This window comes from Tursiops truncatus, chromosome 4 (genome assembly GCF_011762595.2).
Source record: "Tursiops truncatus isolate mTurTru1 chromosome 4, mTurTru1.mat.Y, whole genome shotgun sequence".
Classification (NCBI taxonomy): domain Eukaryota; kingdom Metazoa; phylum Chordata; class Mammalia; order Artiodactyla; family Delphinidae; genus Tursiops; species Tursiops truncatus.
The window spans coordinates 666137-681877 of NC_047037.1; the positions used below are offsets into that span (position 1 = coordinate 666137).

At 42.3% G+C, this 15741-nt stretch overlaps 1 protein-coding gene across 1 annotated transcript in view; it reads right to left on the reverse strand.

Annotated features, from left to right (window-relative positions):
- Window positions 1–8807: 8807 nt before the first annotated feature.
- Window positions 8808–15741, reverse strand: part of LRRC3B (leucine rich repeat containing 3B) — a 95180-nt gene continuing 88246 nt past the window's right edge. Inside the window, exon 2 of the mRNA XM_004311502.4 lies at window positions 8808–10060. Within this exon, the coding sequence (XP_004311550.1) occupies window positions 9117–9896 (780 nt within the window). The 5' untranslated portion in view covers window positions 9897–10060 and the 3' untranslated portion in view covers window positions 8808–9116. The remainder of the gene's footprint in view (window positions 10061–15741) is intronic.

The following is a 15741-nucleotide window of genomic DNA, read 5'->3' on the forward strand; positions in this document are numbered from 1 at the left end:
GCATGTGGGTGTGGTCCTGTCAGATCACAGTGGGGCAAGACGCCCTAGAAATGTTGAGATAATTATCATGGATGGAATCTGACTTTTCATTCCTGTGTCCTTTACATTATGGGTCACGTCGAGGAGGAATCAATCATGCAGGCACCTTGATTTCTCCCCAACTGTGGTGCTCACTCCTCTCCTTTGGCCCCAGTATTCAAATGTCAGCTCTGGGTAATGACAGATAGAGAATGAGCACCTCTATGTCTTAGAGAAGGGCAACTTTATTAAAGGGGTTTCTAAGAGGCTGAGAGCAATTCTAGGGTTTCTTTTTCTCAAAAACTATGACATTATTTACCATTTATTACTTGCAGTGTGCTAGGTATTTGTTTTCATTGTCTCCTCTTTATCACATTGTGGAGAGAAATTCCTACCTTGTAGGGATAGCCAAACAGAAGACATCCAACAATGGGCAGATCAGGTTGACATATATTTATTAGTCACATGTACTCACAGCCCAGGGAGGAGAACACTGCATGTGTGCAGAGTTAAATAGGGGTTGCGCTAAGAACAGAGTAAACAGACGAGGGCTGTGGAGGCAGGCTTTGTAGTACCAGTGAGACATGCCGGGACCTGGGACCTGGGCCTCTTGGCTGCAGTGCTTGCACCTGGGCAAACTTCTCCAGCAACAAAATACAAAGAAACTATGAGGGACTAAAAATAACTGCATGCATGCACAGCTGGGGCAAATTATGCACAAGATACAAAAAGACCAACTGCCACTTCTGAGGAGCCTGGAGCAAAAGCAGGGCACTGCGCATGCCCCCTGCACACGACACCACCAAAGGGGGCGGGCAAACCACCTAAGGCACCCCTCCCACCTGACACCTGGACCCGCCCCTACTCTCACCCCATATAAGGAATCAACTCACTCGCCTTGGGGAGTGAGCAAGGGAACCTGTTACTTGTTCTCACTCCCTCCTGCTGAAGCAGGGGCCCCAAATAAAGCCTGCCTGAATTTCTCGGCTGGCCTCATCAATTTCTATCGATTAAGGAGACCAAGAACCCTGGCTGTTATCACCAAGAAGGTGGGGAACCCCTGCTTCCCACAGGAAGAAGTGATTGGCTTGTAGGAATAATTCTGTGGGCTGGCAGGAAACTGAAGCCTGCTATTCAGGGGTAAGCAAGGACCGTGACAGGCTCCCAAGATAAGGAGAGTTGTTTGGCCTGGGGAACTCATCCATGGGAGCAGAGTGGTGGGGAGGGGAATGAGTAGTGAAGCCATTCATGCCCGTCCCAATTTCCCCAGCTGTCAAAGCAGCACATAATATTGAAATTTACTTATTCTTAGGTCTTATATCTCAGTATTATAGCTTGACACACAATATCTCATTTAACCTACATAATAACTCCTGTAGTTACTCTTATTTCTTCTTACTTTACAGTAAAGAACTGAAGTTCATAGAATTTAAGTCACCTCAGGTGACTTCTGAGGAAATGGAAAATCCAAGCTTCAAAGCTGGATATTACACTACGGCTGTGATATATACAGTGATACAGCTCTGAGGGATTCTTTGCTAATAAAGAATACCAGGCCATACTTCCAACCAAGAACACATTTTGACACCATGATGTGAACGAGAAAGTGAAGGGGAGATTCTTGATGCTTCTGCCATGTACATAATGTCTTCTCAGGGAGCTGCAGCCCCAATGATGGGAAGCCTTTGGATACAGTGAATACCTTGGTCCTTAAGCAAAGTGCTAATCATCTTATAAAACCTCCACTCCATGCCCCATGGGTTCAGTGTCCTCTGAGTTTTATGAAGTTTGCAGGCCAATCTCAGGGAGACACTTTAAAATGTAGACACGTGACTTGGAATGATTCTAATCAACTTTATCTATGGTGAATTTTGGAAATGAGCTAAATATTTACTGATATTCATACCTACAGTTATTTGCTTTTTATATGAGAATCAGATTGAACACAGTAGAGTGACATTTTGATATTGATGAAAGGTTTGCCCAAAGAATTTTACAAAGTAAGGGCATGGCTTTTTTCTATGCACAACACACGCATAGTTTATTTCCCCTTGAAATGAAGTGTGTCCTCCAGTCTTAGAATACAGTAGAACTGACCTATTTCTCCCCACTGATCCTGGGGACCATTCACTTACAGCAGTAGGCAGATTCCTTTAGGGCACCTTTTTGCTCATCCCTATTGGTGTACTTTTAGGATTATTTCTTAGGGTTTGTAGTAGTCAGCTATAGTGACATAATACCTCATAGCAAACAACCAAAAAATCTGTGCCTTAAAGGAGAGTTATGGACTGAATTGTGTCCCCTTAAAGTCCGTATGTAGAAACCCTAACCCCCAATGTGATGGTATCAAGAGGTGGGGCCTTTGGGACATAGGATCAGATGAGATCACAAGGGCCAAGCCCTCACGAATGGGATTAGTGCTGTTATAAGAATCCTGAAAGGTCCTGCTTCTCTCTGCTCTCTGCTATGTGAGGATACCACGAGAGGATGGCCATCTGTGAACCATGAAGTGGGTTCCCACCAAACACTGACTCTGTCAGCACCTTGATCTTGGACTTCCTGGAGTCCAGAACTGTGAGGAATAACAAACTTTGTTTTTTAAGGCAACCTGTCCACGGTGTTCTGTTACAGCAGGCTGAACAGATTAAGACAAGGAGGAAACATTTATTTCTCGTGCTTTTAGTTCTGACAGTCAGCAGGGGTGACTCTGCTTTAAGCTACTGGATGATCTGCTTCAGGAAGTTTAGGGAGTCTGCTTCACGGGTCTTTCATCTTCTTTGGGCCAGTGGCTACCTGACACATGTTTTTCTCATGATGAGTAGCCGGAGCACAGGAGGGTGAGTGCAAGTATTTGATGTCTTTTAAGGCCTAGACTAAATCAGCACACTGTTCATTCTTTCCAGAAAGAGGTAGTGCTGGTCACATGGCCGCAGATAAGATGTGACGGTAGCATGGTCCGATGTACCACAGGAGTATCTGTTTTCTTCCTATTGGTTTTTTAAATTGGGCCTTCTGCATAATACATTATGTATATGAAAGGCCACTTCAAAGTGTCATTTAGTTTAGGCAGAGCTAAAACTCCAGGAAAAGGAAGACTAAAATCATACAGGGACTGCTTCATTCCCCCCAAATGCTTATTTTTTTTTACTTTCGATTTTTTTTAGATGGATCACTAAGTTGTGTTTTGACGATATCTCTCCTGTTTAGGAAAAATGAGAAACTAAATTTACTACATACTTTCCCAAGGAAAAGAGTGTGTGTTCTGGCTAACAGCACCCAATCTGTCATGGAGAAGAGCAATTGGAACATTAATAAATTGGGATTCAGCACGTACCCACAATGTAATACACTGTAATTTATTATCTTAAGACCTTTTACCTTAACTCCAGCTGTCAACTCTCAGAATGGTTGGCACTTTCTCAGTACTGACACATACTGTAATATAGGTGAAAATCAAATATTCCTGTAGTTATTAAATTGTATAGTCTGTTCCTTATGATGGACAAGTTATTAAATCCTGGCAGCTTGGTTAAGACATACAAATTGTTAACTTGGATAAAGTCCAATGTCACTTAATTCACAAAATGTCCAGCTAGGCCTCCCCATGACAGGCGGTAGCTAATTTCAAGAGTGACGACACAGGCTTGGAATGACGTATACTGATACAAGAAGAGGAAGCCTAGCCCTCTGTGTATGAGATGACTGCGGTTATGGTTCCTATTCTGCCTAACTCAATCGTGGGACCTGGTGAGTCACTAAAGGCTGTTGGGTATAAATCCTTATGTAGAGAATGAGGATAATAATCATATATAAGGCTCTCAGGCTTAAAAGAATGAACCCACGTGTTAATTATCATGAGGATGACAAACATGGAGACACGTGTTCGCCTGGCATGGAGCAGTAATGTGAGGCTGCCGCTGGAGTCCGATCATGGTACTGAAATCCCTGCTGTACCTTGGAGAAGTCGTGACCTCAGTGTGTTAATTGCTCTCTCCATGCTGCTGTTGTGAACTATTATGTGAACCATAATAGTTTCTACTTCAGGGACTTCCCTGGTGGCACAGTGGTTAAGAATCCGCCTGCCAATGCAGGGGACACGAGTTTGAGCCCTGGTCCCGGAAGATCCCACATGCCTTGGAACAACTAAGCCCATGTGTCACAACTACTGAGCCCATGTGACACAACTACTGAGCCCGCATCTAGAGCCCCTGCTCTGCAACAAGAGAAGCCACCGCAATGAGAAACCCACGCACCGCAACGGTGCCCCTGCTCACTGCAACTAGAGAAAGCCTGCACGCAGCAACGAAGACCCAATGCAGCCATAAATTAATTAATTAATTAATTAATTTTAAAAAATAGTGTTTACTTCAGAAGGTTGCTCTGAAGAGTAACCAACGAAGGCCAGGAAGTGTTCAGCATGATACCTAGCACATAGTAGTTGTTTAATAAATGTTATTAGCTGACAGTGATAAATTTCCATTACTTTATGGTAGATGTTAAATTTCTGCAACACAAAAGGGTCCCAGGGACAATTTTCTTATATTGAGTCTCAAAAACGTTGCAGTTAATCTTATTTTTTGGCAACTAGGTTTACCTTTATAATAGAACATTTTTTTTATTGGCCTTTTAGACTCCATGAGATGCCATTTGAGTGGCGTGGGTGAGGTGAAGGTATAGGCATCTCATACTCTACTCTCCTGAATGAAATACAGAGGTTGCCCAGGTCTCCCAAGAAGCAGGTCCCCACGTGTGTGGTAGGAGCTAAAAAGACAGAGATTCCAGCTGGTTGCAGCTCTCAGGTCAAGTGTTTGTTAGACAAGGAATTTAATAAACTGCGTTAGCCAGAGCTCAGTCATCTCCCTGCAAGGTGACAAGCAGTTACAGCTCTTGATTTAGAGCCTTCATTAAAAGAGGTCTTCAAACGAAATGAACTTCATCCTTTTATGACAAACAGAGGAAAAATGTAAGACCATTAAATCTGTGATGCAGTTGAAATCAAACCTATTTTTGGCTACATCAGGTTGAACGTGACAGTGAAATCATGTGGCCCGGCTAGGATAATTAGGCTGGTTTCCTGAGGCCTCTTTATTGATTCCATTATTTTCATGTATAATCATTTGACTTTAGGATTGGAGCACGACCCCAGCAGTAACAACTATGATGACGATAGTGACCATGACGACGGTGACCACGATCATCTCCCTAACGTCTCTCCAAGTCACTGAAACTCCATCTCCACTGCCACATCTCTGCCCAATTCATCAGCGTGTTCTACCTGGATCTGGTGCAATAAATACCTGGGCTCTTCATCCGCAATCATCCTACCGCTCCTGACAGTTCATTCTGACCACTTCTGCCGGGTATCTTCCAGAAATGCAAAAATCGACTACCCTCTCATCTGGGCTTGAACTCTCCAAAGGATCCCACCACACGCAGTGGGAGTTTCCAGGAACTTCAAGATGGGAAAGGCAGAAGCCTAGTGGGTTTGGGGGATAGAGGCAAGAGATCTGTCGCCTCTGCTGGCTGCATTGATGCTGTGATAGCCTTTAGGTGGCCCCCTCTGACTGACCAAGATCATATGGAAGGGAGTCTCTAAGCCCGGGCAAGATGAGCTTTGACAGATCTATGAAGGCCTATGGGTCGTCAACCCATTTCTCCGGCAGATGCAAGAGAGAAATAAAAGTATTTCCTGCATAACAAACTTCCAGTACTCCAACCAAGCTCCTCAGGAAAAGCTTCACGTTATAACTCCCTTAGTTTAAGTTAAATTCCGGGAAGAAATTTGGTTTGGAGAGAGTGTCCATTCATTCAACAAACTCCAGGTATTTAATGATAGAAAGTAAATGTTCTGACTTGATCTGAGTTACTCCCAACCCTGTACATTGTAAAACTGTGTAACTCAAATCTCTCCTTTTTTCCTCAATGCATTTTGTTGAGTATATAGATGCTTATATATGTATAACTGAATCACTTTGCTGTACACCTGAAACTAACACAACATTGTTAATCAACTACACTCCAATATAAAATAAAAATTAAAATAAATAAATAAATAAAGGTTGAAGTTAAAAGAGTGATGCCAAAGGAGAGAGCTGAGCAAAGAAGTTGTTACGTGGAATATTTAGAAGGGAAGATGCCATGTGCCTCAGATAATAGTTCGTTTCAAAAACCTTACAGCTCTAAAATAAGTTGCTCTCCATGTAACGTAAACATGTGCAAGGGTTTGGAAATTAAAGAGCATGTTGGGATCAAAACCAGAGTGTGCACATTGGGCCTTTTTCTATATAGCCAGCCGTGAGCTTCAGCAAGCTCTTTCCACACCCTGGCATCATTCCTATAGGCTGATGGGAAGAGTATTTCCTTTCAGTTTTGGCCCTGAAGGGGTCCTGTAGCCTGTTATTCGTGTAAAAAAAGAAGAATTAATTTTCTCCTCCAATGGTTTATATATTCCAATTCATGGCAATTTAAAACATTAGGTTTTTTTTAAGCACTTGCACTTATGGCACTGTTAACTGGAAATATACAGGCAGGGAAAGGGTTTAACCTAGGATGTGCTTTTATCTCTACGTATGTGGAGAATTACAAACTAAAATGTGGGAATTGAACTTGGCCACATCTGGACAAGACCAGGACTATACGTCAACACATTTCAGAGGTTTTCTTCCCTTGACAGGTACTTTCACTCGACTAATGTAATTGGGCAGTAGGAAAATAAGCTCTTATTCCTAAGAATATACAGATTATTTTGGAAGAAGCAACCTGAAATGGATTTGGGGATTTATGAAAGATTTTCTAAAATGAATGTGTTTCACACACTCAGATAAACACAATTAATTTATCGACTATTTTAAAGGTTATCTTAGCAAAGCCTTGATTTTTCTACTCTTTAGGGAGAAAAGAAAGCGTATTCTGTGAGTCATCTTTCCATGGTAATACTCACAGAGATATATTATAAGGTTGTCCTCCAGGGGGTGTTAAATCTTCAGCAAAGCTCCAGTGTTGCTGAAAAGCGTTCAAATCCAGTTAGCACAGGCAGACAATGTGGCTTCCTCCTCGCGGGGGTGCAGGAGTTCTAGGGCCCACATCCTGAATTTCACATCTCAGCCTTCTACACGAGACCCCATACTTTTTAGTAAGGCTAACGCAGGCATGAAAAGCCGGTGGCCGTGAGGTGCGTGCCACGAGCCCAGCCGTATGCTCTGAATGTCAGATGGCAAATCTTGGGCTGGCTGATCCTCAGGGTTCACACTGCTAAACTTTTCAAGACACTATTGTTATGGATAGAAACCATGGTGCTTTCCAAGGGCAGAAGTGTGATTCCTGAAGGCCCAAAGGTAACCTCATATGAGCTGGAGAAGGCTATGTCCGTCAAAATGGCAAAGGATCCTTCCTTCCTACTTAATCCCCTCAAAGGGCTATTTTTGCTGTTATTCCTTAATGAAACCATCACTTGGGAGTCTGCAAACCTCTAGGTCTGGCGAACCAGCAACTTGAAGTGGTAAAAGTCTACGACTGCAAAGCATACAGTATAGCAGCTAAGAGGTCCGTTGGTTCTGCAGTTGACGGACAGGGTTTCAATATCTGCAATACTTCTTACAAGCTTATAATACTTCTCTATAATAATCCTTATCCTGAATTAACTACTTAAACTGCTGCGTCTCTGACTCGTCATTCACAGAAGACTATCTCATAGGGTAAATGGTAGGATTAACCAGGACAACCCAAAGAAAGTGCTTGCTGTATAGTAAGTGTTCCATAAACAGTATTAGTTACTTTTATTCCTTAGTCTGGGGTCGAGTCCCCATGATGTGGCTCCAGCCCTGTTTCTCGCTTCCTGTTACATAGAACCCTTCGTCCCCCACACCTCCCTACTTTTATCCCTGTGTTCTGCTTCCTTTACCTTCCTCACCTACAGCATCTGATGAGATCCCACCCAAGTCTCAAGGATGACCTTAACTGCAGCTTAAACCCAAAGAAACACAATTCCTTCCTCCAAGCACCAAATGAGCTTTCTCCTATCTCTGACAAATATCAGGGACAGGCTATCTTGATACACAGGTGTTTGCATTTGTCAAATATATGGAACTGTACACTTAACATGGGTGCATTTTTTAATATGCAAATTATACCTCTAGCAGCCAACCCAGTCAGAACATAATGAGAAGACCTCAGTCTTTGGAGTCAGGGAGACTTGGCTCAAGTTTGAGTTCTGTTACTTTCTACTTGGCAGGTCACTGGACTTCTTTCGCCCACGGCTTCCTCCTCGCAGATGGGGTGGTTGTCACTTTCTCCTCTGGGAGTCAGGGTTTGGAGTCATAGTATACAAATGCCTTGCACCATGCTCGCACACAGTTGATGCTACGTGATTATTAAGACCTTCCTTTTTGGCATGGCTATTTCTATGTTGGTCACACACCTCTGTCCACCAGAAGGTAATCTTGAGGACAGAATATGTGCTCCTTTTTTTTTTCCCATGTGTCTAGCATAGAGTAGAAGTAGTGTGTTTTGCTAAACACGCCGACTTTTAGGTAGCAAACACCTAGAGACATCCCAATTTACGCCTCTGCAGGTTGCCATGCTATGTATTGCCACTTAAGTTTGCTAAGGCTTAGTATTTTGAAGTCTGACAGGTATTTTACTTGGCTGATAACTCAGCTATGGCGCCCCAGTGTACAACAGAACTTAATAACATCTCTCATTGTGATCATTCTTTAGGTTCTGTTTCTCTTTAAAGCAATGGAATGACTGTACCGTTTTCGGGACCAATAAGTCACTCTGTTTTTCATGGTTCAAAGTTAGGCTTTTATTTGGTTTCAAATTAAAAAAATAAATTTCATTATTAAATACTGAGATGGATAGAACTAAGGTTCAGGGAAGTAGCTGACTCAGGAATATACCACCAGGAGTACAACGGAGGGGTGGATTACCGAAACGCAAATGATTTATGCTGTCATGTTTGTTAAAAGTTCAACAGTGGCAGGATTCAAAAGAAACTGAGATACAAAGTTTCAAATGTTTACAATGGATGAGAGAAGTAAACCACTTATTCTACTGCAATCCCAAACAGATTTCTTTTTCCATGCCAGTCAGTGCGGACACTACACCACTGTACTAATATCGTCGGGTTCGTCGGCTTTCTTTTGCCTGCTCGGCAGGGATTTCAAGTATTCGAGGTGTCTTCGCGCATCTTCCTGATTTTGCCTCACGTAATACACCACATACGAGATCACCATGGTGAACCAGCCAAACATGGTGACCAGCATGGCATAATCAGTCGTTTTTTTAGGGAGGTTACAAAGGTCAGCGTCATTGGCAGCGTTGAGGAACGGTCTCCCTGCGTGTTCATCCAGCACGGAGGTCTTGCAGATCACATTGTGGGCTGTCTCGTGATTGGACACCATGCCCCTCAGAACTTGCTGGAGCGTACAGTCGCAGTGCCAGGGGTTGTTGGCAATCCTAGCCCTGGCCTTCAGGTTATTGAAAGCGTTTTTGTGCACGCTCTGAATCCGGTTGTCAGACAAGTCCAGAGTCTGCAGAGTTTCGGCGACTCCTTTGAAGGCATGCTCATCGATAAACTCAATGCCATTTTTGGACAGGTTGAGAACTCTTAGTTGATGGAGGTCCTTAAAAATCTCATTGGGGATGGATGTGATCTGATTGGAGTCCAGATACAGTAAGACTGTTTCAGGAGGAAGATCTCTAGGTATTTCCTTGAGATTTGCATTGCTGCAGGTGACATTTAAACCCCCAGAGGAAGAACAAAGACAGCCCTTGGGACACATACTGGCGGAATGAAAACACAGTATCATAAGAACAAAACTTTGTAGGAGGAGACACATGGAGAGGGAACGAGTTAACCACAGGTCCACCAGATTCATGCTGGGATGTCAGCATAATCACAGGCCCATGCTGCATTTATTCCAACAAGCAGGTGTGGTGACGCTTCCAGCCCTGTCCACACTGTTGACTTCCTTCTTGCGTGGTTCAAAGGGCTGCAGCTAATACACGTATCCCTTCATTATTCCGGTCCATGCTTGGGTACCTAAAGGAAAGGAAAGCAGATGCAATTAGCTCTTTTGCAAAGGGAGGTACATTGCAATTAAAAATGCTCTCAGGCATCTGGCATTTTATGTGGGCAGGAGAGTTGGTTATGCAGGTAATTTCCATCAACACCACTGGGAGTTATCTGTGTAATGGGAGTCTCCTGCTCAAATCCCAGGTCCCGGGGGAGAGGACTGTCAATAAATGACATTTCCAAAGGATGTTGACTTGTTGTTCGTTGTGCAGAATTAGAGCAGACAGTCCAGATTTCTCTCATTTCTACTGGCCTTCACCACATCCTGAACCCTTTGTGAATTTTACAGCAATAAGATTTAATAACCCCTTTGCTTCTTCCGGCAATCAAGAGGCATCAAGGCAACCGAGCCCTTCCCTTGGGCAGCAGTGAGAAATCATACCGATATTTTAAAATTAATGACCATAGATAACAATATCTTTCATGGCTTTTGAATGGATGCCCAATTTGGAATCTTTTCTGTAAAGAAATCTCTTACTTGAACTACAGAACGTATGAGTGCATTCCAACCTTCACAACAAAATGTTGCTAAGGACCTACAGCATGGAATCTCCAAAAGGGTTGCCTCCTTTGTGACCTCTTAAGTTACATTATACCCGGAAGGATGTCCTTAACTGAACTTCCAAAGGACTCTCTCTTTGTTTTCTAAACAATGTATCCCCTCTCTAATAGATCTTTAAATATGACACACACATCCAAGCCTTTTTTTTTTTAGTATAGAAAGAGAATTAAGAAATACGAGCCTCTTATATGTAAGTCAAATCATTATGCTGTGCACCATAAACTTATACAGTGCTGTATGCAAATTATATGTCAATGAAACTGGAAAAAAATGATGTAATTAGCGGCCAAAGAAATGCAACTATAAAATGAGATATGAATGTTTTTCTTCTATCAATATAATTTCTGAAAATACCATCCATATGCTTATAAGGATAGTATAATATAGCATCCTCATTAACACATCTTTTGAGAATATGTTTTGGAAAGAAATTTGGCAAAATCTATTGAGAATATTAAATTTTATATACATATACATCTCTCTCTCTATATATATATCTTTTGACATTGTAATTTTCTTTCAAGTAATCTGTTCTAGGGAAATGTTCTAAAATTAAACAAAAATTTAAATCCCCTCCAAAAAAGAAATACTAGGCTCTAAGACTTCCTCAATAGCTTATTTTTCTTTCTAATCGTATATATACACATGTATTAGTGTTGGAAAAAGGCCAAAAGTAATTGCAAAACTTTAGTGATATGAGCAAAGTTATGAACTTACCCCAAAATAGAGATGAGAACATAAGTGAACATTCAAAACTACTCTCTCATGTAAAGAGGACAGGCATCCTCACAGGTTAGGCAAGTGGATCTTGGACAGATTATGTGACTTGTCCAAGGTCAAATAGCTTGCAGGTGGTAGAGAAAGGAATCAAGCCAAAGACTTTGCTCTGACTCATTAATCTCACAATTCTTTCCACAATTCTTTCTTTACCCCTCTTTCCCAATTCCATCTGCTCCATGAGGGCAAACAGAATCCAGGGATTGCTGTAACTTCCGATGCTGTTACGTTGCTGCTCTATCCCACATTGAGGACCCCATCGGATCCCAGGAAGGGGGCCCTCTGCCTTGTGGAGGGGATCCATGCCTGACTTCCAAGGATTGTCTCTCAGGATCTGAGAAACAAGGAGAGCATTCATTCCTCTTACAGCAGTGAGCAACAAATGACTCTCTGCAAACTTGTCTTTTCTAAAGATCCCAGATGGATAAATACAGAGGGAAATGACTCCAAATGTTACCAAACTCACAGAAAGGAAGATTAATGTGAGCTGAAAACATAATGAACTGGGTTGTTCATCATGGAAAAAAGTAAGATTAGCAACAGCAGAATGCAATGAATGTACTTTTGGAATCCTGAATCCCTCCAATGCCAGAGATGCTAGAGATGAACCCCTAGGCGTACTAAGCCCTGCGTCAACAGCTCATTTCATCTGCAGTGAAACTTTACCTCCCTTCCATGTTTTCCTTCCTTCAAAACTTCATCGCATATCACCTGGGGACTGTAGTAATTGTCTAGATGGGAGAAAAAAAGCATGAACAGGTGTGAAGGGGGGGACACTCAGAGAAGAAAGAGTGTGGCAGTAGGACAAGGCAAATGTGGCTGTGAGGAGGACATGAGAAGGACGCAGGGGATGGGAGAAATGAGTGTGATTAGAGAAAACAAAGGGAGTCCCTGTCATCAAGCGACTTCCATCACCTGAGTAGGTGCGACCTGAGTATGTGCTGAAAGAAGGAACGCCTTCTCTGGAGGACTCTCCACATCTCTCCAGAGACTGATTCCAAGTCTACCTGGAGGGAAGTGTTCTCTAATTTAGACTCTAAGTTCTGGGAGGGCAGGGACTTGTTTCTACCTTGTGTAGAGACAATAGTGAACAATTAAGAAGGAAAAAGTACACTGGGTTTGTATTTCAACTAATCCTGATGAGCATTATGCTATCTAAACCTCACTCCCCTTCTCTTCATATAGAGATTATAAAAGCATCTAATAACAATGTTGACTTGAGCATTACATGAGTTAATCCATGTAAAGCATTTTGCACAATGCCTGATAGATAGTAAGTGCACAAGACTCGTTAGCTAGAGTTATTATTATTATTCCAGATACATTCCGAACTCCTAGCATTGTGCCTGGCCTGTATGAAGGGCTAAATAAATATCTATTGTATGAATGAACCAATGAAGTATTGAGCAATCTAGCTGTGGTTTTTCTTCCCTATGGTAATTATTTTTATTACCTCGAACATAAGCACTGGCTCATCAAATGTCTGTTGGTCTTACATGTCAAAACGGTGGCCTCTGGAAAAATCACAAATGCACGCTCTTATTTGGAGAATAGAACTTTTTCCCAGTACACGTCTCTAGACTTAATCTATTGTTTCTCCAGAATGATCAGTCCAATGGTCATGGTCACAGACAAGAAGTGGTGCAAAGTTTCTTGAGATGAAATGGTCCACCTGAACACCGAATGGTCCACCTGAACACCGGATGGAATGCCTATTGGGTGTACAAATACTGAATATTCCTTGCATTCAAAGAGGTTGGACTCAAACTATTTCATTTTCTCTCTATGATTCATAAAAAGAGAATAAAATTTTCTGGGTCTGGCTGGATCACTGGGTTGCCATGACAGCCTCTAGAGCCTCCACTGTCATCCAGTATAAAGTGACAAAAGTTGCAGGATGTACAGAGCTGAGCCCTTAGATGTCCAAATACATCAAATCAAGGTTATCTTCAGCAGGAAGGACAGAAGAGCTGCCTCTCTGCTCTATTGTGCTGAATTACTATTTTCCAAAGGGATTATCAGCTTGGCATTGCCTTAAAGCACTGGAAAGGTAAACAGTGATTCCTAGGAAAGGAAGCTGTGGGGAGATGTGCCTCAGAGGAAAACACCGGGCATTCCGCAGAAATCAGTGATCATCCAGCAGAGGACAGAGCTAAAGAGAAGCCTGGAAACCTAAAGCTCCCTCCTGCTCTGTTCATCATCAGGTCTACCCGCAAACCCAAAGGAGCAAACGAGCCATACTGCTGGTGGAAAAACTGCCTCCTTGCTAACTTCAGAACGAGCGGGTGGAACACAGTGAAGGCTTGGGGTCACACTGGTGATGCAACAGTGGTGGCAGCAATTCCCGCCTGCCCTCCTGAAAAGGAAGAAGACCCACCAAGAGGAGAGCCCAAATTAAACAGCATCTTTTCTACCTCCTGACTCGCCCTTCAAATTTCTCAACTCATTATACCACCCTATCCTCATATCCTCATTCCTTTCAAATATGTCTGGGGCAACCAAGAAGCTACAGGATTTCTGGATGTGTTGTTCAGGTCTGAGCTGAGCCCCCAAAGAGGGCCATTTTACCCCTCTATCCATGTCTTGCTCCCATTTCCCTGTCACACGAGTTTCAGAGCTACAGCAATTAATGCTGGGATTGGGTGTCAACCATCAAATGTTGTTTCCAGAAGAAAAAAAAAATTCACTTGGCAGCCTGCCTGAGAAGACCGTTCTTTCAGTGGCTGATTAAAAACTCTGTCTTGTTTCCTGTTTCTTTCTTCTCATCATTAGGGGATACCCAGGGACACTCAGGGCTTCATGAACTCTTCGGAGATAGCTATATGCCTTGATTCAGAGAGAGATACCAGACACACCAATTTCTTCCATGCAACTCTGCTACCAAACAGAAGGATTTGATTAAAAGGCCAAAAATGGAAAAACAGGAAGGTATTTCAATTTAGGACATAAAATTCAAACCAATAAAAAACCATAAAAGTAAGTACTTAAAATTAAAACTTCAGTATGGCAAATATACAAAGTGAAATGACCAATGATAAAATAAAAGGCTGATTTCTCTAATATACAAGAAGGTCTTGGGCTTCCCTGGTGGCGCAGTGGTTGAGAGTCCGCCTGACGATGCAGGGGACGCGGGTTCGTGCCCCGGTCTGGGAAGATCCCACATGCCGCAGAGTGGCTGGGCCCGTGAGCCATGGCCGCTGAGCCTGCGCGTCCGGAGCCTGTGCTCCGCAACGGGAGAGGCCACAACAGTGAGAGGCCCGTGTACCGCAAAAAAAAAAACAAAAAGAAGGTCTTCCCAGAGGAATAAGAAATGGATCCAATATAAAAATGGACAGAAAAACAATATATACAAATGGACAATAAATTATATGAAAAGATTCTTGATCTCACTGACAGTAAAATGAATTCACGTTAAAGTACCTCTCATTTTGGTTAAAATTAGGAAGACTATCTAGTGTCAATGAAAGGGTGAAGAACAAAGCACTCTCAGACACTTGATGAGGGAATAAATGGGGCACTCTTTCTGTAGGAGCAATTTAGGAATATCTATTTCAAATTTAAGAACAAGTTAGATTGACTTGTACTGATGTAAAGATCTCCAAAGATGACCTCCAAAAACAGCTTGAAAAAGGGTTAATAGAAAAGGGATTATAGTATAATTGCATTTGTGTAAAATTTTTATAAAGAGGAGGTAAATATGAAACCACAGGTATATAATTTATACATCTACATATGCATAGATCACTTTTGAAAGGATGTATAAGAAACTATTAATAGTGGTTAGCTCTGAATAGTAGAACTCAGGGGCTGCTAGGGGGAGAAGAGGAATTGTCTCTTTTGTTTTATACCCTTCTGTACGGTTTTAACTTCTTATGGTATAAAGGTGTTTTGTTTGCTTTTGATTTTGTTTTACAATAAAGATTTAACTGATTTAATACAAAAGGACCAGGGGTTAGCTGAAAAAAGCAATCCAAATGTAATGCCTCCGAAAGCAAGTTTTGAGCCCATGAGTTAAACAATGGTGGCCCAGGGGGACAGGCAAATGAGAAGATGATAAATTTTGAAAAGCTGAACATTTTCAACAAGAAAGACTGAATATACAAAGGGACAGTGGTGAGATCCTATATAAAAAGAGAACCCTAACCCACAACCTGCAGCAACCAGCCTGGAAAGTTAAACTATGACCTGTAGTTTGTACCAAAATCGCCAGGATTTGATCAATAATTCCAGCTTCCCTGATCTCTGTCCCTGCTTCCCGTAGGACCAAACCAGGGAAAACCAAATCTGCTCCCATAACCAATCACATAGG